Here is a 26,941-nt window from a genome sequence, read left to right on the forward strand (position 1 = left end):
GAAGCATATTCATTGTATGTTTGAAATTACTACTCAAGAGTGAACAAGAAAATGCAGCTACCTGTGATTCCCCAATAGTGTCAACAAAGCTCAGATGATGTTCCAAGGACTAACTCTAATTGTGGAACTTCACCAAGGTTAGTAATTTTAGTCACACAGAGGAAGATTTATGTTATATCCATGATATTTGTCATGAGTCCTCCTTCATCAGTTGATTCTGAATATAGCCACAACATACTGCTCAACTAACAACTAGGAATTATCAGTTATACACTCCATTATTTTCTTGTGCAATAATAAGAATTTTGTCTAGTCAACTGTCTTTTTGCTTGGTATTTTGAAAACTCCTTGTGCAGTGCAGTCTTTTCCTCACTCTTCCCCCACACAAAAAGGGCTATATCGAGAGCCTTCACCAGTACATGAGAAAATCAGCCATAGATACACCTGTTGTATATATGAAGCATTATGAAAGACCTTAACTTGAGGGGGGAAACAGAGGGGGGATCTTCACTAGTCATCTAGAACCTTAAAAATGTGTTATTAAAATGTGACAACACAGGGTGCTATAAAAATAATCGGCTAATCCACAAAAATACCATGAGATACAACTACATTTAATGTAGACTACAGGTGACTAAACTGCGGCTCCAACTAACATCATCCCTGACCATTGGTCATGTTGATTGTGGCTGATGGGAGTTTGGAGGTTCTAGCAGAGAAGTGTAGCTATCACATACCTTTGGCCAAGGAGTAGTGAATGAGGAAGCGGACACCCACCTGGTCAATCAGACCAGTCAAATCAACCCTGCAAGTCAAAGGAGTGAAAGACGTTGCAGTCACATCAGGGTGGTGGAGATCAACAATCTCCAAAGCTTCTCCATCATTTCAACAAATGTTGAGATAATTGAAATTTGGCCTCCCCACACCCACACATACACAAACTCTGATCGGACCAACAGCACTTTTAATACAGTTAACAAACATTCTTTTATAAGACTTTCCAATGACAAGAAAAATCATCCACAATCAGGCATAGGGTTTTGAACACAGAGTACCAATGCATCTGTTACAAGTGAAAATTGTCAAAATGCAATGCTCATTTGTATGAATAGTTTTAATGCTTAATTAATAGCATGTGCTTTTCTGGAAACATTTTGCAGTTTAGCATGCTGCTACCTACCCCCATCCCATTTTTGCCATACAAGCCAAAATATGCCTTTTTTCTATTTGATCTGGACTCCCAGAACAGTAAAGTCTGCATTATTACAAGGGCAGTCTCAGAAGAATACCTACTTAAACCAGCACGAAATGCCTACCCAGTACAGACTTGTTTGTATAAGGCATGATGGCAACAAGCATTGTCCAGAATAGTAAGAATGAGGCACTGAAACATACCAGACATTGGATACCATTGCTTCAGCAGACAGCATTTTTTTTTCTTTTTCTCTTATTACACACACAGTAACAAAATTTAGGAAATCAAAATTTGTGGTATTCTGGCTGATCATTCATTTGCATTAATTCAACATGTATGAATGATAATGACAGTTCAGCTGTTGTTAACTGGAGAAAAAACACTTGGCTTTGCACCGTTTGCTAATTACTAAAAGGGTAAGCTCATACAGCCCTACTTAAAACTACATATACTTAGTTTTAAGTATATGCAGACTTCATTCTCCATCTTCATAATAGGAACCTTCGTACTATGAACAATTAGTAATGCAGTCGGATAAGGAAGATGCATTTTCAAAGCAGGTATTATGTTGAAAAGAGATGGACACACGTTACTATCCTCAATCTTAGGGCACACATCTTCATAAAATCCAAGATTAGTCCAGATCAATGCTTGTTCCACATTGGAGCTGCTATTGGCCCTTGTGGAGACCTTTCAACCACAACAAACTCATCGGGGTTGCCAACTGCTTGATAGTGGATTAACAGGTCCTGGATAGCACGTTCTTCTATCTGGAAGAAGAGAGTAACAAAGGGGAAGGTGATGCTTTTTGAAATCTGACAGGGCTAAGGATGATGTTTACACAAGCAGAGAAGAACGGATGTCACCAGACCCTTAAGCCTCAAAGTGCCCAAATCTTCTGGCAAACTCAGTAGCACGGCAAAGCCTCATGAGACGTAATTAACTGTAATCCCACATTCTCCCATTAAGGAAACAACACATCCAACTTCTCTTGAACTATGGCACAAGGGAATCAACTGAGCACATAGATCTATTGGTTAGGACTAGTTAAATCAAGGGAAGGGCCTCCAGTTGTTGTTGGACTGGCCTGTGCAACTGCTCCAGCTGAAGCTCATACCAAATTGGGCCTGGAGCAGTTTAAGGCATTGGGTGATTTGTGAGTTGGCGGGGGGGGGGTGGACAGAATGCAGAGGATGCAGGAAGTCTGCCTGCATCTCCTTTCCCCTGCCCCAACTGCATGCTTAGTTAGGCTTTAGAACCCTAACTAAACACAGTTCAAGGCTCCTGATTCGCTCTATCCAGATTCAAGTTGACTAGAGATGCTCTGAAATGCCAGATCAGGCCCCAAATTGGATTCAGGGGGGACATTTCTAGCCCTGTTGTTAGACTCCCTGCTCCAATCAGCCCCAGCCAGAATGACCAACAGTCAGGATGAGGTGAGCTGTAGTCCAAAAACACCTGGAAGGTGGCGGAATTATGATATGAGAAATAAACAAATAATACTGAACTGGCATTAAGAAAATACTTGACCTGAAGGCATGTGAATAACACAGCATATCATAAACAACATAGCAGAATGTTATATTGGATTGTATTTTCAAAAAGTGGTTGTAAACAGCTTGTTGGGGCCAAAGGTCTCGATAAAAATGTACTTAATAAAATAAAAAGAATGGTAATCAGCCACTCTTAACTTATTGTACTGAGCATTTTGCCTTACCTGGATCAAAGCTAAAGGTTTCTCTCTACTCCGGATGAGAGCAGCTTCTTGCTGGAGTTCTTCCTCTACAATTTCTGCAAATGTGATAGTTGTTGCTACAACTGGACTCATAACGGATGCTGCTAACCAAGGGCTGCAAGGTAGATTACCAAATGAAAGATGTCACCATATCGCAGAAGACATTTTCCTACAAATACTTTTAATTACAAATCCAACTTACTTCAGATTTTCCGACAGTGTTGGTTCATTAAAATGTTGATTTTCAGCCCCAACAGCAGTGGCAGTTGAGCATCTAGAGACACAAATAAAATATTAACAGAAGAACTGTTGATTAAAAACATCACCTAAGGAAGTAAAAAGGTTGCCAGCCAACATGAATTCTGGTCTCTGGAATAGTATGAGGAATACATATTTTGACTAGAATTTGTTTTCTTTTTCTTTTTTTAAAAATAAATCCCACATTTTCCATTTGATTTTTTTTTTAAAAAGGCAAGTTTTATTTATCTATGGAAACCAGGGCATCTATTTATGAAAAGGATGGAAGTGGGGATAGAAGTTACCTCCCTTCACTAATGGGATGGCTTGGCTCAAGGTAGAGATCATTTTTTTTAACAGCCACATAGAAAGTAGACTATACCTCTCTCTCTATTCACCCCCCCACAAACTTCTTCACTTACATTAAACTGGCGTTAAACCCAAAGAAGTAACATTATACACACGTCTCACTTGATCTGCTACTGAGAATAAGCTTCCCTAAGCCACTTCACTGATTAAGCTATCAAATTAGACATATCTATACAATATTATGGAAGTACCGTAAGTGATCTATCATTTATTCTGTTTATGATAGTTTATGATAGCTTTAAAACAATGAAATATAGCATGCTATCAGAACATATATTTGACTAAAATGAGATGCTCTGATTGTAAGTACTTAAATAGCTTTTTATATTGATGTGCACAACTTCCGTGCTCACCAGAAACGTGCAAATAAATGTTATACTTTCTCACCTCAGAGATTTTTGATCTTGTGCATCATCCATCACTTTAGCAGAATGTTTTCCAGAACTGGCACCAACTGTTCTTTTCCCTTCCTCCAAGAGATTACGGAATGACTTTGGCGAAGCAGATTGCAATGAAGAAGCCCTTTAGCAGAAAAGAGGGATACCTTGTACCTTTTGTGCTATATTTGAGTCACACCAAACTAAATGAATCAAACACTGCTATGTTGTAACTTCCAGAAGATCCCAGAGATTTTTCTGTCTATCCTTCTGTCTATCCTGGTCTGCGACCATAATAAAGTTCATTCATTCATTCTGTCTGAAAATTATTTTACCAACAGACTAAAATTGTGTGAAAATCCTAATTAACACAAATCTGTTGCATGTGCATGGCTGTTTATTATTTACTTAAGAGTATTTATACCCTACCAACCAACTGGAGTTATTGAGTCATCTTAAGTATACTGAAGACCCTACAAAATAGACAGGAGTTACTAGGCAAAAGTGCTTACTAGTCTCACCCAGCACTCCCAAACTTGAGTCCCTAGATGTTGGACTACACATTCCATAGAGACTGGTTGGGGATGACAGGAATTGTAGTCCAACAACAACTGAAGACCAAAGATGGATGAAGGCTGCAGACACATACTCTAGTACTAATGCAATTGGGAACAGGCGGTAAAAGAAGATCTGGTTATTCCCCAACTATTCACAAACAATGAGGCATCACTTTACCTTACCATTAGTTACACTGAAACATTGTTGCCCATTGGAGAGATCCTTTTGGACCATTTTTAACATTGTTGTGAATATCTTCTGAGCACAGTCTATAAATAACTTCTTTTTTAAAGGAACAAAATTTGATTTGCAACTCTTGTTTTGAGAGTAATACTTGGCTTCAAGTTAGACTGACTACTGGCAATTGTTTTGCTGAACTCAGGACTGGGGCAGAGGTGCCAACTTGAATAAAATATTGGGCGGGCTAGATAAGCCTCGCCCTGCACAATCGATCACATGACATGGCACACATACCATTTGAATGACAATGGCCATTGACTTTGGGGGGCTCTGGCTCCCTCAAATATTTTATTGGGGGAGTGAAGGGACATTGGCCCCTAGAAGTTGGCTCCTATGGTCTGGGGAAAGCTTTTGCATGAGACTTGAAAGATCATTGAGGGCTGAAGCGGTCAGACTGAATACAAGATAACTTCACAGGCTCACAGTCAGCATCCCTGCTGTAGCAAAGTTGAAGAGAATAATAATATAAGCCATGCAGAAAGTGTCCAGCTACTACCCTTGCAGCTCTGAAACCTGTCTCCTTCTTTATGTTTGGGCCAATTTCAAAGGAAGTTACACATTTCTATTTGGACAGATTAGTAAGCAGGGCTTATTTTAACTGTACTATTCCATCTGTTTTGCATAGCAGTAAATACAACCCTTCTATTGCAAAGTGTTTTTTGTGTGCTGCTATAATTCTATCTTGTTTGAATTAGAGGCTGGTGCAAAGGCCTAATAAAAGACAGTGGAGGAAAGAGACCTAGGAAAAAGCCCCAAGTGAGGAACACAGAAAGATGCCTTATGCTAAGTCAGACCACTGGTCCAATGAGCTCAGTACTGCGGAAACTGACGGGCAGAGGGCAAGTGGCTTTCCAGAGAAAGCAGGTGCTCTACCACCAAGCTACAGCCCTTTACTTGTACACAGTAAGTATCATGCTCCAAGCTTTGCCTGCTGGATGTTAAAAGCTCTCATTCTCTAGAAGGATACATCCCTGTGCAGACTTTGGTTATAACTGAAGTGTCAATGTTGCTGGCCCCTATAGGTCAAGTCCATCCCAAGCTTCTCCAAGCTTTTTCATGTAACTGTTAATTAATATACCGTATTTTTGGCTCCATAAGACGCACTTTTTCGCTTCTAAAAAGTAAGGGGAAATGTGTGTATGTCTTATGGAGCGAATGCAGGCAGGAGGCAGGCGGGAAAAGCCCCCTTCTCCCTCCTCAGGGAAAAGCCCCCAAGAGCCACACTCCCTTTCACGAGCCACGTGGAACATGTGTGGGGCTCTTGGGGGCTTTTCCCCTGAGGAGCAGTGACGGGCTGCCCTTCTCCCTCCTGGGGAAAAGCCTGCAAGTGCCGCACACATGCTCCACGTGGCTCGTGAAAGGGAGCAGTGAGCAGAGCCTGGGATGCATACAGGCTCTTCTCAGTGCTCCCTTAAAAAAAAAAAAATTCCTTGCATTCCCCCTCTAAAAACTAGGTGCGTCTTATGGTCAGGTGCGTCTTATGGAGCGGAAAATACGGTGCCACAAGCCCTAGGCATTAGAAGTGAAATAAATGCTATTTATGAAAATTCAAATCCATTATCTGAAATGTTTGCCATGATGCCAATTTAGCTTTCTATTCCATCCTGTCAGAAGATGATTGAAATGTTATATGCAGGCAGCATCTCTCAGTAAAGGTATTACTGCACTCCCCCACCAAATACTATTATAATAAGTGCACCTTGAAAACTTGTTCAGAGGTATTTTTTGCTGGGAGTGTGTGCTAGTTTACCTTCAACCTTTTATTTGCTTGCCAACAATTATGCTTCCAAAAAATGCTCAACGCTGGGTTTGTTTTTATTAATTAATCTTCAAAGAACACTCCACAGTCCTAACCCCCCCCCCCCGCAAACCATGAAACTAGAGGTTTCTTTTGGCAAGTATGGTTTAAGATATATTGAGTCTCCATGTCAACCAAAAAAAGAAGAAGAAGAAAGTTCCAGAAGGTCCCACACCCATCTGGCATGTTGTCTTGCCAGTAGAGCTGCTGAATTTCCAAGACAAGGATCTTGTTTCACTGCAAAACAAAAGTTCTGGAGAATGCCACATACTGCAAGCACGGAAACCTCAACATGGTGCCAAATGTATGCATGTGAGTTCATTTGGGCTTCAAAGCAGTCAGGGTTATACCAGAACTCAACAAGCTTAAGACAAATGCAAACTCTTTTCTGTCACTCTAAATTAGTTAAGTCAAGAATCCTTAATGAGAACCATGTTTGTTAATGAGGAATTGTCATCAATCCAGCAGTAGTGTTATATATATATATTCAAAAGGACATTAAAATAAATTCCATTATCCAATGAGCCATAATTCTTTTTAAAGAAAAAAATACTATAAGATTTCACACTGATGGTCTGCTTAAAGCTTTTAGGGGGTTTGCCATTTTCCATTTTTTGCAGCCAAAGGAATTTTATGAAGGAAGTTTGGCCATCTATGCCCACATTAAAATTAAACCAAAACTCATTCCACAGCTGAAGTACACCAATGTATGCCAGTGTAATGTATTGTAGTGGAAAGAAAAATAAATTTCCAACCATGTTGAAATGTCTGCTCAGCTATGGAGCTCACTTTGTAATATTGGCCTAGTCATCATCTCTCAGCCAATCCAAGTTCAAAGGTTAGTCGTTTGTATATATAGGTTTGTTCATGAACCCTGAGAAAGCTTGCCCACACCAGAAAAGATATGCTTCTGAAAACACTACTTGGGTTCAGGTAAATTCCTCAGCACTTAGTAAGTTACTTAGGTGTTCTGCTCAGCTGAAACAAAGCTTATTTTAAAGACTGAAATAGATCCCAACAAGCATTAACACTAAGGCATATTAAGAAACATACCACACATTCCCTGGTTTTGCAGCATTTTGGGGTGTTGGTGGCATGGCTGCCTCTGGCACAATCTCTGGGCTGTTATCCTTAGCAGCCATAGCAATCAGCTTCCTTTGCTTCTGAGAAAGCTTACTTCCATGAGAAGTGGGTCTACTAAAAATTACAAACAGAAACGTGTAGTTTACTACAGCCTATCAAATAATCACACAAACTAACAGCTCAATGTAGGTCCTAAATTAGCATAGCTGTGATACCACCAGTGGCGCCGGGGGAAGGAGGCACAAATCTTTCAGTTCTATCCCTCCTGATCTTTTTTTACACAATCATGCAATTAATAAACAATATTTCTGAGGCAATACAGGTGCTATATCATCAGGTAGATCAGAGCCCCATAAAATTATTTCCAAAATAAAGTTTCAAAGCCCCCCCTCAAAAATTAGGAATTTATAAGTAAGTTAAGAATTTAAATTAACACAAATAGATCTTATCATTTCTCTTATTAAATCATTTTCTTTTACCAACCCTGAATTTATCTTTGGCATGCTTCCACATTTTTGCATGTTTTCTTCAATTTCCATAATAGTTCTTAAATCCATAGCAGGGGGACTGGCAGGACTGAATGAAACAACAACAACACCACAACAAGTTGTTACTTTTCAAGACATCCATTTTTACTTATCTTCTACTTGCCAAGTACCACTGAAATATTCTATATCTTGCATATATTTTGTAACCGGATGTATAATTTATGTCTCCTTCCTCAATTATGGCAAACCTCAAATAGAATGTTTTATATATTTTCCAGAGAACACATGCAAACATCAGGGACACTTTTAGTTTCACTGACGATGCCCAATAACTTTTAGTTTGTGTGAAGTTTGGTGACTTTTCTTTCAAAGCCTACCATGAAGTAGATCCTTAAAAGCCAGCACGTTTGGGCTGCAACTTTTACACAGCTAAAGTCGTAGTAACTCCCAATGAAAAGGGGAAAGTAGCACTTTCAACACAGAGTCAATATAATTGCTTTTAACTTAATGTGCATAACTACCACTAAATAACCTGGTCATCTGATGCGTCAGAAAACATGTCAACAACTATGCAGGCCAAATGCCCTCTGGAATGTGAACTTCCCTTCCACAATGAAGACTCACTAGGATGGAGGAGAAATTCAATTCACATTTTAACTTACCTAATTCATGGCATCAGCAACCACCTCGATTACCGTTAATAACTCAGCACATGACACACGTGGGAACAAACAAAATATATACCTAAAAGAGCTGATAACCCAGTTGGAAGAGCTTGCGGAGGTGTTTTTGTTGTTAGGAATGCACTGTGGAAGAGATATTTTTTGCAACGATGTTCTCTCGGGTATTTTCACCTCTTTTTTAGCATTTGGAACGTGTGCACGGGAAACACACATTTTCTCTTTCACCTAAAGTCAAAGCACACTAAAATTACACAGTTTTAAGACACAATATGTGCATTTACTGACAAATATGATGAGAACAAAACCAGATTCTGCATTTAATCCAAAGTAGATCCAGAGAGCTACTTCAGGCATGCCTAAGAGCTTGGCATGAATCTCATATTCTGTGGGATTTTCAACACCTTTCGGCTTTAGAAATGGTTTGCCATGCAACAGTGTGGAAGGCCTGTGGCTTAACATGTCAAAAGCCCTGCATGGTGCTCTGGACTGCTCTGTGAACGTATTTCAAGAGTGTAATCATGTTCACAGTAAGTGGTATTTATAAGAGCTACAGTCCTTCAAGTTTTAAGAGAATCCTTTTATAACTTATTCATATTACTGCATCCAATACAACTATTCAATTAAATGCAACGATGTAGCCATTTTGCTCCTTTAAAATTTATGCTACATTAAGCAAAGAAGGTATTCTGTTATGTGGCATACATAAAGATTAGAAAGAAGCCAACTAAAGAAGAGACAGGTTATCTGCATTATTCAGTTACCAAATGCATATACATTAAATGTGTCTCAACACGGCCTCACCAGAATTTTGAAGACCCATCAAGGTTTGCTTGGTGTTCAAGAAGATTCCCAAGCTTTTTTGTTTTTTTTTTTTTTTTTTGCAAACTCAAAAGCAAAAAAAAAAAAAAGAAAAGATTGGCACACATGTTTAAAAACATTAGATGCTGTGTTTTATTTAATTAGTAAACACTGAGGCAAAAAGAGAAATTAAAATGCTCTAACCTCAACTTTATCTGCATTGAATCCTGCTGTGAAGTCAGGGGACTGCAAATCTCTGGGGCTATTCACTCCTACGTAGCTACCTTCAGAATCCGAGGTCAGCATTTCAGGGAGGGATTCAATGGAGTTGGTTTTATCTAGCTTCAGTATCCCTACAAGTATTAGCAGAGGAAGGAAAAAAGAAATGGTTAGTCTCTGTAATTCAAGCTTGATTAACACCATATCCTGGCAATGTAAGTTCCCTGAGATGCAAAAGTTGTTTGAGTTGGGGTGGGGATTGCTATCCTATGCCTTACAGCCCATCTGCTTGACTTCAAAAGATCCAGCCCTGATCTCACCCTGATCTCACACAAGCCAGTTTAGCAGATAGCTTCCTCACTCCAATCTCAGCATTTACTCTTCACTACTTATCTGTACAGTGGTACCTCGGGTTAAGAACTTAATTTGTTCTGGAGGTCCTTTCTTAACCTGAAACTGTTCTTAACCTGAGGTACAACTTTAGCTAATGGGGCCTCCTGCTGCCGCCGCACTGCTGGAGCACGATTTCATCCTGAAGCAAAGTTCTTAACCCGAGGTACTATTTCTGGATTCGCAGAGTCTGTAACCTAAAGCGTCTGTAACCCGAGGTACCACTGTACTTTCTGGGAAATGAAGAGGCACGGGGAGAGCCCTGTCTGTTGTTCCCAATGCCTTTACAGGCTCCTGTTAAGGAAACTGAGCCCTGTGGACTTGATAATACATAATCAAAACATTATGTATTATCAAGTCCACAGCCAGAATGAAAGCAAAAACAAATGGCAATAAAGTAGCAACAAGCCCCAGCAAGTCACTCACACCAACAATTTTTCAGCCTGGAAAACGATTGTCACACGATACAACAGATTTACAATAGTACATGAAAAACAAAGTGGCAGCTGACACATGTGAATCAGAAACCTTCCACTGATCCTGTCAGGTGGAAGGGGCTCTAGAGGAACAGACAGAGAGCCACAAATAACTCAACCAAAGTATCAAGAAAGCATGCATACTAATTGCTTCCCACATGATCCATACAATATTTACAATGTATTAGTTGACTAGTCTTTAACCATGTTGAGATCCATGCATCCCAGAGCTAATTCTGGCATTACAGAACTAACAGAAACTGAGAACCATACCTAGTACACTACTATTTTGTGAGTATGCAGATTTACTTAACTGACAACCACTTTAAAAGCAATCTACAAATCAGTAGTGAAAACAAAGCTCATCTGCCACTAACCTGTAGAGGGTGGGCTCTGAATAATATCAGAAAGATTATACCCTCCTGAGCTGTCTGACCGTTTTCGTGGCTTCTTCTTCGCCTTTGCTTTTGCTTTTTTGAAAAGAGCTTCCCTGGTTTAAAGCAAAACACTTTTATTTAGATTTCACTTACTTTTTTTATTGTGACAAACAGAATTTCATCTTTTCTTACTACATTCTCCCAGGCCCAAGTTTTCCCAATATCAGGACCGTGTCTTTTCCTAACCCAGTTTTTAAAAGCTATTTTAGGCAAACCTTTTTTAAAAATAAAAATAAAAATACAATAATTTGTTTCCTTAAATTTAAGTATCAGAGCTCTACAAATCATCCCCTGCTTTAAAAAATACCCTTTCTCCATCTTTTCTTGTTCAGCTTTGAAATGGGATAATGAGATTCACACTGGGGATTTACGATACCCAGGGAACATAACACAGTGCATTTAAAAGCAAATTACTCTCATAATCCTTTCTCCATCCCACCCCAGTCCCCCTTACTATTTGAACCAAAAGATGTATGGGCAGTAATTTTTCCTTACCAAAGAAAATTCTGACATTTAAAAACTTTTATACGGAATGTGTTTACTGACACCAATCCACATTGTTCCATTCTAGCTTCAGATTTGCTGCTTAGAATAACTGAAAACAAATAGGAACACAGCAGGCGAGAGGTGAGCAGAGCAATGCAAACCTGCCGCTGAGGCTCTGTGAAGCAACAGAGCTACCGCCACACTAGAAGCCTCATCACTCACAGCAGTAGAAGGTGGAGGGCAGACAGACACTTACTGAGTAGTTTGCTCTGCACTCAGCTCTTCTTTCAGGAAGACAAAGGTTTCTCCTTCCTCAGGCTCCAAGGAACTAATATCAGGGCCATCTTGGTATGGAGTAATTACCCTTCTGACCATAGCAGGAATCTACAACATCACAAATGCTTGTTAAGCTGTGCACTAGGAAAAACAGGTAGGCACTGAATGCATATTTTAAAAATCTATGCTGTTGTGCGTTTTGAAATCCCATAAAATCCAGTTTGGAAGAAGAGTGACTAACCCCCAGTTTGGGGGCCTCATTTCCCACATATTTTTGTCTCCCTGCACCCAGACACCACTATTTTTGGTGGCAGCAAAGAGAACAAACATTAAAGGTGACAAAGCACTGGCATGGATGGAGCCCAGTGCTCCCAGGTCATTGGACTGATTATTTCAGTCAAGAGGGCCACATGCACTGCTGGTATATGGCTCCCAGAGGCTTGCCCCAGGGTAAATGTGGCCCTCAGACCAAAAATGAACAGCCACCCACCCCTTGTTTAAAGTATGGCATGGTAGAGAAACCCTCCATACGCTTAATCTAAGGATGTGTTGGCATATATAGATGATTCATAAAGTAACCTAAAACATTTGGAGTAATATAATCCAAGTAAAGTTGTAAATACCTGGTGAAGCCTTGACAAAGTTTCTAAACCTATATTTTATTCATTGTAACGACAGTTCAGCAGACTCTGGAAGAGTCTTGCTTTAGTATCTGCGGGACTCTTTTTCTATTATGGCAATTTAAACCATGAGACAGATTATCAATGCTGCACAATTAGAAAATAAATTGGTCAGAATTTCTTTTAACAAAAGACATATCAAGACATTTCATCACTCAAGCTGCTTTCAAATGTAGCCTACTTAAACGAATAATAGTACTTACCATTTTTCTATAGGAAACAGAAAGGTCCTTCAAAACGTCATCACTTAAAACATCTAGAGCCCTAAGACAAACACACATTAAATGCAAATTCAAGAGTGGCTCGCTGATGACACTCAACATTTAGTTGTGCCCAAGCACAAGGAAATGAAAGGCAATCTTGATAAATTCTACTTAATTCATAAAGTATTTGGGTGTACTGATAACAGAACAAGATTCTAAAGTGCTGGGGGTTTAATGAGTTGCTACAGACCTTAGACCTGTAAATGCCTGCTTGTGAACTGTCTCTTGGCTTAGTCCCAATTCTAGAATTTCCAGGTAATCTTTTTTTATTATTAATAATGGTACAAGTGTGAGTGGGTGGAAAGAGTAATGGTACAACAGCTCTCCAGATAACAACTTCCCAAGACCAGGAATCAAGCAAAGAACTACAGGTGCTGCTATGATGGTACAGAAAAGAGAATCTGCGGGTGAAGTATGCAAGGAGAAATGATGAAAGGAAAGAGAACAGACAAGAGCAGAGATTATGTAGAGCAACCTCTCCCAATCTGGTGCCCTCCATGTTTTTGACTACAATTCCCATCAAACCTGACTATTGGCTATGCTGGCTGGGACTAATGGGAGTTGTGGTCCAAAATATCTGGAAGGTTGAGGAAGGTTGGTTTAGACATGGGATGCAGCCTGTCATTCAGAAGGCACCAGTAGCAAAATGGATCAAAGAGAAGAGCGTAGAAGACTGTGAGAACAGGAAAAAGATCTGAGTGGTAAATATTAAGGGAACAGAACTGGGAAATCTAGAGGCTAGGCCCATGTAACTTGAAACTGATGTGGTAAAAGACAGGGATCCAGTATAGGCACAAACCCTCTTCAAGCTTTAATGCTCCTGTGTTGAGTGACATGGCAGCAGGAAGTGGCAATACCATGAATAACTCCATCCACTAGCCTTCAGATGAACAGCACATCTATCTATGCTGACAAAGCTTATCTGTACACAGCTGAATACTCAAAGGCCCTGTACACTACTTGGCGTGCCCCTGTTACTCAGCACATGAGCCTTAATGCCCGAAGGGAGCTATAGTTACTTTTGCCAAACCTCCAAAACCTTTTAAATAATGGCTCCCTCACGCCATTCTGAAAATCTGTTTGAAATGTGACACAAGCATTCTCTTTAAATCGCATGTGTTTATCAATGTCACTTGCTTGCCAGCTCTTTTATTTTAAAATGTTCATGTGTTACATTTTCAAACTGCTTTTTAAACCTGGTGTGTTGATGTCAAAGCAGGAAACGCTCAATGAACGTTAATATACTACTCATTTCCCTGTGAGTTATGGTCTGAGACAGTAGTTGAGCATGGACTGCCAGGGATTGCTTTTACCTTGTTTCAAGTATAGCTGCCATGTTTAGAACGATGAATTGCAAGCAAGATTGTTTCAATTGCTCAGCGTTGTACATTGCTGCAAACTCCAGAAGCTCAGCAGCATTCTTCAAAGTAACTGAAATTGGGGGGAAAGGAAGAGAATACATTTCCCAAGCCATTTCTGTTAAAATGCCACTTATCCACAATATAAATTTATAGTGCTTTGCAGAAAATTCTGGGGTATGTACATAGATCATCTGGGGCACTAACAAAGCCATTTGGACTTGCACAAATGGAATGCATTATCTAAAATTCCTCCATTCACGCTCCACAGGTGCATACTGCAAAGGAAGATTTATAATGGAAACTTTATTTCAGAAAGTTTATCCACCATTACTAGGGTTCCTTACAGCACAATTTGAATGTCATTGGGCCTAAACATTTTATTTTAACAGGCACCCTACAATGATGTGCAATAAATAACATCATATTTTGACATTCATGCAAGCTATTGTGTAACTTTAAAACAGTAAGTAGCATTACTACAGGGTCAATCCAGTAACAACTCACGCTTTTCGGTAATGGCTACTTCACAGATTTCTTTCAGTCGCAACGTAAGGAGCTGATCCGCTACCACAAGAATATTGCAGATGAATTCCACATTTTGAGATTCTGGAAATCATTGGAAAATTGTATCTTGAGCCTAGTTTCCAACTTTCTCTATTTATTGTCTATCTGTTAACTCAGCCAAGATTACTGTCTAACATAACACAGTATGAATCAGCTCACTCAACTGCAAACGGCTTCAGATGATTAGTTAGCCTGGAATGTGCAAGTCACTCTCTAGAAAAAAAACTATCCCTATTCTGTGTGCCATACTGAGGCTACCGAAAAAGGTGCAGATCTCAGCTTTCTGCAACCTTAATCCAATGCCTTTGCAACTTCCCAGTACTTGTTCTAGTCCTAGTAGATCTAGTAGTTGCCTCAACCCTCCTCTACCCTTTCATATTTGTCTGGTTTAGGGAAGACAGGATGCCATTTTTACATAATCAGTCATCTGCATCTCTGTCATAAGGTGATTTGGAGTAAAGTGTGGTCAATATGCAGATGACACCCAGCTCTATCTTTCTGCTCCAATTAAACCAGGAGAGGCAGCTGGTGTGTTAGATCAGTGCTTGGAGAAAGCTCGGTCCTGAAAAGACAGAGGTACTATGTGTCCTGATTGCTCGTGTTCCAGGAGGTGGGGAGATGACCGGCAGCTTGGGGTGCTCCTGGATTCAACACTCTCTCTGGAGGCTCAGGTGCTTAGTGTTAGGAGAGGCTCAGAACTTACAGGGTTAAGAGTTCTGAGTGATGACGCCTCACATTCTGAGGGCGGGCTTAGAACACTGAAGGGAGTGGTTTCTCTGTGTTCTTTCAGTGTGCGTGTTAGCTCCGTGGAGAAAGGAGCAACATGGGCGAACTCTCGCCAGGAGATTTATAGCTGTTGTGTTTTGCTAAGGAATAAAGACTTTAAGATAAGGAGACTGCTGCGTTTCAGCCTGAGTTATTACCACACGACAGAACGTTCCTGCTTCTGCTTCTGCTGTGTTTTACGCGCTTTGCTGAGTCAAAGGTCCCAGGGGGGAAGACCAGAGCTGCGCAAGAGAAGTGTGCCGGACCCCTGGACGTAATTGACCCCACAACAGGTTATGGAGGTCAGCAATAAAGATAAGCAACGTTCGTGCGTGTGAGAGGACTGCAGCCAGAGGCCAGCCGATGAGACGCTGGGAAGTGAAACTGCAGGCAAAGAGGCTGAGGAGCAGCCAAAGGCCAGCTAAGGAGTAGCTGGGGCCAGCTAGAGCAAAGAGAGCTCGCTGGGAAGGATCTGCCGGACCGGGAGGTACCTGTAAGTAAGCTGGGCCCCCGGGGAGAAATGGCAGACAGCCAGAAATCGTCAATCCCTTTTGATAAGGTGGACGGGAGCAAGCCCTGGGCCGGGAGAAGGCAGGCACTGAAGAAAGCAGTGGGAGCCAGGCGAGAGGGGGCTGAGAATTGCTCTGAGGAAGCACCATGCCCAAGAAGCCCAGAGGGGGCTGGAGGCCCAGAGGGGGCTGGGACTGTGTTGGAGGGCTGCCGGAATGCCCCTATACGTGAGCTGCGTGCTGGAGAACAGCTGGGAGAAGAGAGGAGCTTTGCACCAGAGAATGGGGTTGCAGGCCATTCCAAGGGTCTTGAGAGTGCCCAGGCTGTTTGGCAGGAGCTGGAGGGGGTTTGCAGAGAAACCACAGCAGAAGCCAAAGGCCATTTTCCCAACAGCAGAAAAGCCTCAAGGAGGAGTGCTGCTGGAGAGGTTGGGGGGGGCAGAGAAGACCAAAGGCAAGTTTGCAAAGTTTTCTACTAGGCAATGTTTTGTTTGTGCTTCGACTGAACATCTGCGTCGCAGCTGCCCACAGAGAGCAAGGGAGCCAGGGCAGGATGGTTCCAAGGTCGTTTCCCATGGGAACCAGTCGGGTTTCCATGGCAACAGAGGGAGCAGGCGTGAGAAAGCTTATCAGCTGACTGCCTCTATGGCGGTTTTGGACAACAACACCACCTGCAGCGAGAGCCCCAAGGTCGGGGGCAGCAGGAAGTCAGTTGCTAAGGCAACAAAGAAGGACAACTCCGGAGGGGGGAGAGTCCTACGTTGGGTTGTTGACTCGGCTGCAAATGCCCATTTGGTAACAGCGCCACCTGATGGACAAATGTGGAACTGCAAGGCTGTTTCAACGGAGAAAACAGTTAAATTTGCTACAGGTTCACAGGGACGTGTAACCCATGTTTCTAACATGTTTGTCTCTTTCTTACAGGCTGAATTGAAGGTTTATGTTCTCCCTGAGATAAAACATTGCCTGCTATCTGTACCGTGCCTTTTACAGGAGGGATATTCTGTGAGTTTTGAAAAAGATGTTTGCACAATTTCCAGAGGTGGGAGGCAGCTCATAAGTGTTGCAAAAAATCAGAACAATCTCTTTGTTCTGGAATCACCTCTGGAGGGAGGGGGGAACACTCATGTTTCATGTGCTTGCGTGTGGCACAAGAGAATGTCACATGGGTCCTGTGAGGACGTTCAGATGTTATCAGAGTGCACCAAAGGGTGCAAGGTAAAAGAATGTGGTAAACCTTTGAATTGCAAGGCTTGCAGAAAAGCCAGAAACAAGGGATTTAATGATCCCAGGGTAGAGAGAGTAACCACAAAGCCTTTTGAGCTTGTGCATGCAGACCTTTTAGGTATGCCACAGCCAAGTCTGGGCAAGGCCAAGTGGCTGATGGTGCTGATCAATGATTTTACTAGGAACTCCTGGGCTTTTTCTCTGACAACGCAGGAGGAAGCAGCGCAACTGATCAAAGATTGGGTTGCAGAGGTGGAACTGAGGTTCTCCACCAAGGTGCAAGGTTTCCAGTTTGACCGTGGTTCTGAGGTCACTGGGTCTGCTCTAAAGGGTTTCTTTCGCCAGAGGGGGATACGTCACAAGGTGACTTCTCCTCAGGAGAATGGCGTGGCAGAGCTGAGGAGTAAAGCTCTGGTTCAAGCATCAGAGATTCTACTGGATGACTCTGGTTTGCCTCACAGTTTTTGGGGGGAGGCGGTAAAAACGGCCAATTTCACGATGAACAGGTGCTACAATGCAGTGGTAGGTGACACCCCGTATTTCCTGCTTCATCGGCAGAAGCCGCTTGTGCATTTCTTTCGCACTTTTGGTAGCAGAGCCATGGTGCCTGTACCAAAGTTTCTGCAGCAGGAGGGTGGCCCAAGGTACCAGGAAATGATCTTCTGTGGATATGAGCCTGCGACAAAAGGGTGGAGATTCGCATACCCAGAAGGTGAACAGACCAAGCTTCTGGTCAGTAAACAGGCTGAGTTCTTTGAGCAGGATGGTTGGGCAAGGCGCAAAGCGCGCTCTGACGTTCACTCAGATTGTCTGTCTGACTCTGAGGAGGAAGGAGAGCCAGAGCCTGAACCTGCTGGTGGAGACCGGGTCCCTGAACAGAGTAGGGCGTCTCCACAGGTTGTTAAGGGAGTGTCCAAGAGTGAGCCCTCATCTCCTGTGCGCATAATGGAGAAAGCTCACAGACATGTCAAGTCAGAGGGGGAGTCTTCTGATGAGGAAGACGCACATGCTGGCCCCAGTGGGTCAAAAGGAGCACCCCAGTTTGTGCCCAGGCGGTCATCGCGGGCTACAAAGGGAATTCCACCTGAGAGGTTTCAGGTCACAAATGCGTGGGTTGGTTTCGCACAGTGCGAACCTGAGGTTTGTGAGGTTCAACAGGTGCCTAACAACGATGCCAGGAAGGGGCGGAAGGCAATGGGGAAGGTGTTGAACACTCAGAGGTCCTCTCAGAACGTGATTCGAGAGGGGGTGTTAGGAGAGGCTCAGAACTTACAGGGTTAAGAGTTCTGAGTGATGACGCCTCACATTCTGAGGGCGGGCTTAGAACACTGAAGGGAGTGGTTTCTCTGTGTTCTTTCAGTGTGCGTGTTAGCTCCGTGGAGAAAGGAGCAACATGGGCGAACTCTCGCCAGGAGATTTATAGCTGTTGTGTTTTGCTAAGGAATAAAGACTTTAAGATAAGGAGACTGCTGCGTTTCAGCCTGAGTTATTACCACACGACAGAACGTTCCTGCTTCTGCTTCTGCTGTGTTTTACGCGCTCTGCTGAGTCAAAGGTCCCAGGGGGGAAGACCAGAGCTGCGCAAGAGAAGTGTGCCGGACCCCTGGACGTAATTGACCCCACAACACTTAGGAGTGCCTTTTATTCAGCTACAGCGGTGGCCCCTTTTGTACAGAAATGACTTGGCTACTGTGCTCCATGTTCCGGTAACTTCCAGACTGGATCATTGTGATGTGTTCTACGTGGGGCTGCCCTTGAAGATGACTTAGAAACTTGATCCAAAATGCAACAGCCAGATGACTGGGTGGGGCTCCTTCGGGTCTCATACATGCCATTTTAAAAGAGTTGCCCTGCTTACCAGTTCATTTCCAGGCCAAATTCAAGGTGCTCACTTTAATGTTCAAAGCCCTAAACCACTCAGGCCCCAAATACCTGAAAGATCACATCCTTCCCTAACTTCTCAAGGTGCTAACATGAGTGGAGGGTGCCCTCTTGGTTGCTCCATTGCCCTCAGAAGCTCAGGGCAGTCGCGGCAGCAGTCCCTTAGTTGTGGAATTCACTTCCCACATAGGTATGTCTGGTGCCTTCATTGCACTGCTTTCACCAAATGTTGAAGACAAACATCCTTATCCTGGCTTTTTACACTTGTTTCAAACTGTTTTTAATATTGTGTAATACTACGTTTTAATTGTTGGATTTACATGACATTATACCATTTGTGCAATTTAATCCATTAAGCTGGCATTTTGCTATTGATACTATTTTCATCTCCTCCTCCTCCTCCTCCTCCTCCTACTGTTCCCAGATTCCCAAACATGTAATTTATTCCCATTCTATTAAAGTCCTTACCTTTTACTATAACAGCTTCGTCAGTGTAAATATAATCCAGGATGACCTGCAGGATGTCAGAGGGGAATGGCATTTCCAGAGCAGCACAACATGATGCCTAAATAGAAGCGGGTTTAAACAAACATTTCAAATGCCAGCCCACTTTAAGATCCAGTAGAAGCTCCTTGTGAACCTTTAGGGAAGTCATCAGATTTTAAAAATGATATATGCCATTACAAATAGTGCATGCAACAGAAAACTAGAAAAACTAATAGTAGTAGTAGTAACAGCAGCAGCAGCAGCCGCAGCAGCAGAATACATAAATCTCGATCCTTTCCAAATAATCCAGATCACCATGTATTGTGTTTACTCTTCTGTATTCTACTATATATATATATATATATATATATATATATATATATATATATATATATAAGTGTCTTGGTAGCTTTCATAAAAATCAACATACTAAGAGGGTGGGTGAGCAGTGTTTCCAAAGGTTCCCATAGCCAGTGAACACTTTCCCCCTTCAATGACCTCAGATGCACATTTTACTAAAGGATTTAGAGTATGAGTAAGAGTGACCAATCCTCAAGGAAGAACACTTCCAACGTTCCTGCATGGGTCATGGTTCTGAGCATGCCTCTTGTCTGGAAGATGATGGACTAGAAAGCCCATGCTAGGAATGATACAATGGCACCCAATGGAGAGAGCTTGACCAAATTACCCACTCCCAACAGAAACTGATAAGGAGGAGACAGGCGAGAACAATACATCATGCTGAGATGCAGAGGGTAACCTCCTCTGCATTTATGCGTGCTGGACTTATAAAAAACCTTGAACTTCTCATGGTGCACAATGTGGGAAACACTGACACAGAGCATCCATCCCTAATCAACTGCTCTAAACAAACCAGCCAAATATAAACAAAAGGAAAAACTTCTTATGAAGATAGCATTCTGCAGTCATAACAGAATTATCTCAAGATTGTTGGCAAATGCCCCATTTGGGAAATGAAGTAGTAAGAGGTTCCATTAGATTATTCACAGCTATTAGTCATCCTCTGGCACTTTCAATATGCATAAACTTGAAGAGGACTTGATCCGACTTAACATTTTCAACGTTTATTGGAAAAATCTCGTTTCAGATGGACTGCTGTAACATGGAAGGAATTTCAAGAACCAATTTCTGGGTTACTGTTACATACTTCAAACTCTAGTATTACGTGTCCACCATTAAAGAGAACAGCAAGCCACAAACTTGTCATTCACATCTATCCATCGCCTAAAACAAACTCAAACCGGCAGAACTTGCGCAAGTGCTTACTAATTAATTCTTTAAGTGTACAAGCATTACCTGTAACCAAAGAGGTCAATAACTACTAGCTATCAAAAGTCAACCTGCAGAATAAAATATCTACCCTATCATGGCCAGTAGGAAGTCTAGGAGGACAGAATTCCAGACACGTTAGATATTTGGCAGAGCATGTGGTAATATTCTGTTGTAAAGGTTCATTAGTTTCTAAAAGCATTTTCTATATGGCAAGTGCCGGGGGCAGGGGGTACTATGCAAAAATGCTAGCTATTGATTATTTGGATCTTGACATTTGAATATGTGGTATTTTAGGAAGCAACCAAGGCAAACACATTTCACAGGCATGGGTGGGCTTATTTCAATAAGAGCACAAGACAGAAAGACCCAGGGACCAAGAAGCCAATAACTTCAAGAAAGAATGGGGAAAGTTTCTAATTTATTTAGGAGACCACTGTAAACAGATGAAAACATTAGCAGGATTCTAACAACACTTGTAATGTAACTAATACGATGGACAATATAGAAAGATACAAAATATTGATTATACGGTTGACAATAGGACCCATGGAGGGGAAGGTGAGAAGTCGAGGGACTCAGAGAAATCTCTATATATGGTTATGTATTTGGTAATGTGACAATTTTTTACTTGTAAAATAAAGAAAAATTTTATTTCAAAAATGAAAGAAAGACCCAGTTTGGACATAACAATAGGCCAAATCATGACTTGTTGTGAATGAGTGAGTCTGCAGGTTTCCAGAGAGGAAATCAAGGCTCCTCTTCTGGTCCTGCTATTGCTGCTGCTATGAACCAAGCCATAGCTTGGCTTAGTATGTCATCCAAACCTGGGCTTCTGGTTAATCTCACTCCAGGCAACCACAAGATGTAACCAAAGTTTGTTCTCTCTCTGGGAGCCTGTGTTTCTACACTAAGTTATGGTTTAGCTTAGAATTATGTGCAAACTAAGCCAAAATAAAAGGCTGCTGGGGTTATTTTCAAAGTATGGCTCAGAAATAAGGCATTTATAACTATTTCTAACCTACAAATTTATTAACTTCTGAAGCTGCCTTTTACCAAGCCAGGCCATTGCTCCATCTAATGATTAATCCATTATTGTGTCTACTCTGATTGGCTGTGAAGCCTCTCCAATCTTAGGCAGAGAGGCTTCCTTACACAGAGTAAGACTGATGGTCCACCTAGCTCTGTACTGCATAGAAATTGGTGTGGATCTCCAGCGTTTCAGCTAGGCATCTGTCCCAGCTCTATCTGCAGGTGTCTGGACTGAGCCTGGGACCTTCTGCATGCAAAGCATGTGTTCTATAGTCCCTCTAACCCCTTTTCCCCCATTTATTTTAATTAAGCCGCCATAAATAAACCACAATTAAAATCCCATCATCGAAACAACATTCAAACTAATGTATCATAGCATAGCACACAGCTGCTATAAAAGGCCCCTTGTGCTCAATATCATTTATGTAATGAAGGGTGCACATGTAGAATTCACTGCTGGATAATTTTTATATTCTTGCCTTCTGCTTTGCAAGCCATTACAAAGTTCTCTTTCGTGAATAATTACTTTCTCCCCCACAATGCCTGAGTAAATATTTTTGCACAAATTAAAGACGAGGGGCAATGCATCCAAGCACTTATACAGGCACACTTACCTCAATCCAGGAGCTGCTCAGCATGCTGTGAAAATAGTCTGAAAAGGAGAGAGACCTCATTTTGACATGCATTAAAAGACAGATCTCTATTAATAACGTGGCCAAAGTACCTTACGTTATACCTACCAAGTCTTGCACAGAGCACACATTTGTGACATGGGAATTCTTTTCCATCTACAGATTTCATGGTCACATCGCAGAGGTACGAGCTGCAAAACAATTAAAAAACCTACTATAACGAGACATTAAAATGACAAATGTGGTTTAATACAAACAAGGATAAAGTAATGCAGTGGGAGAATAGGGGGAGAATCACCAGATTTTTTCCAGAGTTAAGAAACTGAACGGTTTATACATATGGGGAAGGGTATTAATGAACATGGGGGGGGGGGCCAATCTGGCTGGCCGTGGGCATGACACAGGCCGGGACTCCCCCATGACACGGGGGACTCAACACACCCCCACTGACCGCAGGAATGTGCGAGGGCCAACAGCAACCCTGCCCCTCTGTGAAGAGGAGCAGCCTTAATGAACATAGAGGCGTATGGTCAGTAAGACTTCAGCATATGGCCAGCTGGTTGGTTCTGTAGTGATTCAGACACATTTACAGTCATACCTCGGGCTAAAGACGCTTCAGGTTGAGCGTTTTCAGGTTGCGTCCAGCAGCGACCCAGAAGTAACGGAACGGGTTACTTCCGGGTTTCGCCACTCGCGCATGCGCAGACGCTCAGAATGACGTCACGCGCATGCGCAGACACGGCGAATCGCGACCCCCAGATGCAGGTTATGTTCTGCTCATGATGTGAATGGGGCTCCGGAACAGATCCCGTTCACATCCAGAGGTACCACTGTATATACACTAAAGTGATGGCTCAGTAAGCATTTTACAAGAATAGGAATAGCAAGGATTTTTCCTGCTTAAATTCATGTCGCAGACATGTCGTATGTTTTATCCATGTGATAAAATGCACAATTATTCTCACTAAGGGAAATTTTTGAATGTATAGTTTTAAGTTTATTTTACATGGTTTTCAAAAAAAAAACAACTTCAGAAAAATGAGAAGTTGAGATACTTGGGACTTCATACAAACTAGAAGACAGAATTATGTGAATTATTTGAATTTCATTATACCCTATAGAAATCTTCAAGCTTCCATACTGCACCTTTTGAAACTCACCATTTTTTCTGGTTTAGCTTTGGCTTGTTGCCAGTTTTTCTGTTGGCAATGTTTATTCTTCCATTTTCTATTCTGACTCCATCTAGCCTGCAAGAAAAATGAATTGTTAAAGTGATAACAATGCTCCACTGTAAAAAGAATAATGCAACAGGATTAGTTGACAGGAAGAGTTATAGATGTTTATTCAACTTAACCTAAGGCTCAACCCGTTAGAAAAAGAAAAAGCACATGTGTGTTTGTGTTTGTGTGTGTGTGTGTGTGTGTGTATAAAAGACTTAGTGATAGCATACCTTGAACTTAAGCTCCCAATTCCAAATTTCTTTGCAGCAACTTGCAACATTTTTATGAGATTCACTTCTTCCCCAACACTCTTACATTTCTTAGAAGCAGATTTTGGTTTGCTCTTCTGTTTTTCATTTCCCATGTATACTTGGTTACTTCTGTAAACCTCAAACGCAGACTTCTTATTAACATCTCCATTGATACTTATTTTATTCAAGTTTGTAATTAAAGTGTTTTCATTCTCTTCCATTTTTTCTTTGTACACCGCTTTGAGCCTGTGACCATGAATGAGGAGATCACATGTATCCGTGTAAATGTACTGCAGAATGTACATAAACAAATCTGGGTGAAGCTTTTCTATCACAAAGAGATCACAGCCAACACCATCTTCATCTTTACGATAAATATCAGCAGAATCTATCCAATTGTGATCCGATTCAAAGAGCTTCCGGAAGAAGTCAGAGCGTGCTGCCAAAATGTACTTGTGCACAGGGAAAGTCCTGGAGCCAACTTGAAAAGTCACATCATGGATGTTGTCCGTAATGTCTGCTTCTCCCAACAATTTGCCAAAATCCTCAGAAAAACTAGAAGTCGAGACACTTGGGATTTCATACAAACTGGAAGAAGAGAGTTATAAGAATTATTTGAATTGGCTTTCATTTCACTTTCATTTCACTTCATCTTCATGCTCCATGCAAGAAAAGAAAAAGCAAGTTTCTAAGGCAGGAATTGGGAACTTGAAGATCTTCAGACGCTGTTGGACTAAAACATTAATCGTCCCTAACCACTGGCCATACTGGCTGGGGCTGACTGGAGTTGGGAGTTCTACAACATATGGAGAGCTGCAGCTTCCCCACCCCTGGTTCCAAGCAGTATTTGCTTTCCTTCTTCAAAACATTAAAAGAAAGACCTCAAGAGGCATCATCACACATGAGTATGTAGAGCCCCGTTGTGGTAGACTCATAAAGATATTGGATTCATGCCTGTATATTTTTAACAGTACCAGCAACACTTTCCCAGTCCGCAGACTAATAGCTGTGGTTTAATGTAGCATATGGTGTTCCATTTGCAGAAGGCAAGACTGGGCACTTCATCCCTCTTTTCAGGATGGGAAGAACATCTGCATCATAACCTCACGTGCTAAATATTAGTAAAGGACTGGCTTGACCAGAGTAACAAAAAGCACAAGTAGATCAAAAGAAAGAGCACTGCATCCAGGCACTAGTTCTAGAGGCCCTTGTGGTGTGTGCCCCTAAGGGGTGAGGTGGAAGCCCTCATGGCAATGGAACTCCCTTCCCAGTAAGTTTTTATAAGGCTTAAAAGACCTATTTGTTTCCATTGGCCTTCCCTTGAGTTATTTTGGTTCTGTTTGCTGAATTGAGGCTGGAGTGGATAATGATATGGGAAGATTTGAATGGGTTTTATTCTTTTGTTTTTCAATAATTATAATTTGTATTGCTATCAGTTAGTATGGATGGGCTTTGCCCAGAAAAACAGCACCGAAATGTTTTAAAATAAAATAAAAAATATTGTTTTCAAAGCTTTTAGGTAAATTACTCCCATAAATTTCAGGTAAATTATTCCCATAAATAGCTGAACTATACCTTGTTTTAGGATCTGACTGTAAAACAGCAAAGTTGCACCCATTAGGATCAGTAGTAACATTAACAGCTCTGTGAACAAAAGCAAGCTTCTCAAGTCGAATTCGTTCATATACGTTGTTTGTATCGCAAGATGAGACCTCGGTTGAGGAATTCTGAACATTTGTCACAATCTCTGCTGTATTTGGAGAGATTAACTAGTTAGATAATCAGTTGAGGAAACAAATAGGAAAATGTTTTGCTGGAAGCATTGCACTGATTCCACTAAGGTTGAAAGGCAAGTATTTGGCTTTAGTTATACATTTATTGAAGACTACTTCATACTTGATGTGATTTCCAGACAGTACAACTAATTTCATAAGAAGAGCCCTGCTGGATCAGAGAAACATCTACAAGTAGGAAAATAATACAGAACACTATCTCATTTAATTGCAGCATGAGTGTAGGAAAAAGTTACAACTGAAGCTTCCATGAATAAAGACCCTGTGAAAAAAATAATCTCATCATCTTAGAGTGGAATCTTATATCCCCTTTTAAAAAAAAAAAAGATTCAAAATGTTTTGTTAATCAAATCATACAAATCCACCAATTATATAATTAGTTTGAGGTCTGTACAGTGGTACATATGCAAATTGTTTAAACTCCAAACTAATTTTAAGTTTCCTACAAGTTTTGGAAAATATTTTGGTACAGAACATCATTCAGTTGAACTTCCAGCTCTACTGAAGCCATATGACTATAAAACATCCTGAATGTTGTATTCATATGCAGTAATCACTGTTTTAAATTTCATCAACCCAACTACTGATCTCTGGGTGATTTGCAATAGATTAGGGGTTCTCAAATTGTGGCTCATGAACCACGAGTTTCATCAGGTGGTCTGTCGTGTGTCTGTGGATTTGTGGTTAAAAATAGGAGGTGGCACATCCATTGGACTGAATATTTAAAATGATTTAAACTGTATTTTTATTGCTTCTTGTATTTTATTGTTTTACAATCTGACGTCTGTGGAATTCCAATTGCTACAACAAGCAGGAAAAAAACACATTAAAACTGCCAGTCTGCAAATACCCTCAGCAATTTTGAGGAAGTTGAGAAACTGCTGAAATACATCACCTCCTCACAAGCATGCGCCTTGAACTAAATAAGCTTGGGAAAACCTGGAATGGATTTGTGTGTGAAAGGACTGGGAGCTGAGCTGAGCTCCGTTTTGACACACAAAAATCCGTTTCTCAGCAACTGCTCAGAGCTATTCCACCTTTTGCAGTGGGCTCACTTTGGTAAATCTTGTGATTCTAGTAAAATAAAGCTGATACCACAAGCTGAAGTGTGCCTGCCCCCATGTCTTTATCATTATTTAAAT

At 41.4% G+C, this 26,941-nt stretch overlaps 1 protein-coding gene across 3 annotated transcripts in view; it reads right to left on the reverse strand.

Annotated features, from left to right (window-relative positions):
• Positions 1-947: 947 nt before the first annotated feature.
• The window catches only part of IBTK (inhibitor of Bruton tyrosine kinase), a 46,621-nt gene continuing 20,627 nt past the window's right edge, over positions 948-26,941 (reverse strand). The window contains exons 11-29 of one of the 3 annotated variants that reach the window (XM_053381356.1): positions 25,582-25,756; positions 23,986-24,594; positions 23,696-23,782; positions 22,644-22,726; positions 22,518-22,555; positions 19,564-19,660; positions 14,654-14,755; positions 14,102-14,219; positions 12,729-12,789; positions 11,826-11,953; positions 11,024-11,136; positions 9,766-9,914; positions 8,825-8,988; positions 8,076-8,168; positions 7,563-7,706; positions 3,924-4,058; positions 3,133-3,204; positions 2,913-3,045; positions 948-1,965 (exon numbers count right to left, since the gene is read on the reverse strand). In XM_053381356.1, coding sequence (XP_053237331.1) covers positions 1,840-1,965; positions 2,913-3,045; positions 3,133-3,204; positions 3,924-4,058; positions 7,563-7,706; positions 8,076-8,168; positions 8,825-8,988; positions 9,766-9,914; positions 11,024-11,136; positions 11,826-11,953; positions 12,729-12,789; positions 14,102-14,219; positions 14,654-14,755; positions 19,564-19,660; positions 22,518-22,555; positions 22,644-22,726; positions 23,696-23,782; positions 23,986-24,594; positions 25,582-25,756 — 2,627 coding nt within the window. In that variant the 3' untranslated portion in view covers positions 948-1,839. The remainder of the gene's footprint in view (positions 1,966-2,912; positions 3,046-3,132; positions 3,205-3,923; positions 4,059-7,562; positions 7,707-8,075; positions 8,169-8,824; positions 8,989-9,765; positions 9,915-11,023; positions 11,137-11,825; positions 11,954-12,728; positions 12,790-14,101; positions 14,220-14,653; positions 14,756-19,563; positions 19,661-22,517; positions 22,556-22,643; positions 22,727-23,695; positions 23,783-23,985; positions 24,595-25,581; positions 25,757-26,941) is intronic. The other 2 variants (XM_053381359.1, XM_053381358.1) reach the window with 2 other exon arrangements.

This window comes from Podarcis raffonei, chromosome 3 (assembly GCF_027172205.1).
Source record: "Podarcis raffonei isolate rPodRaf1 chromosome 3, rPodRaf1.pri, whole genome shotgun sequence".
In the NCBI taxonomy this organism is placed as follows: domain Eukaryota; kingdom Metazoa; phylum Chordata; class Lepidosauria; order Squamata; family Lacertidae; genus Podarcis; species Podarcis raffonei.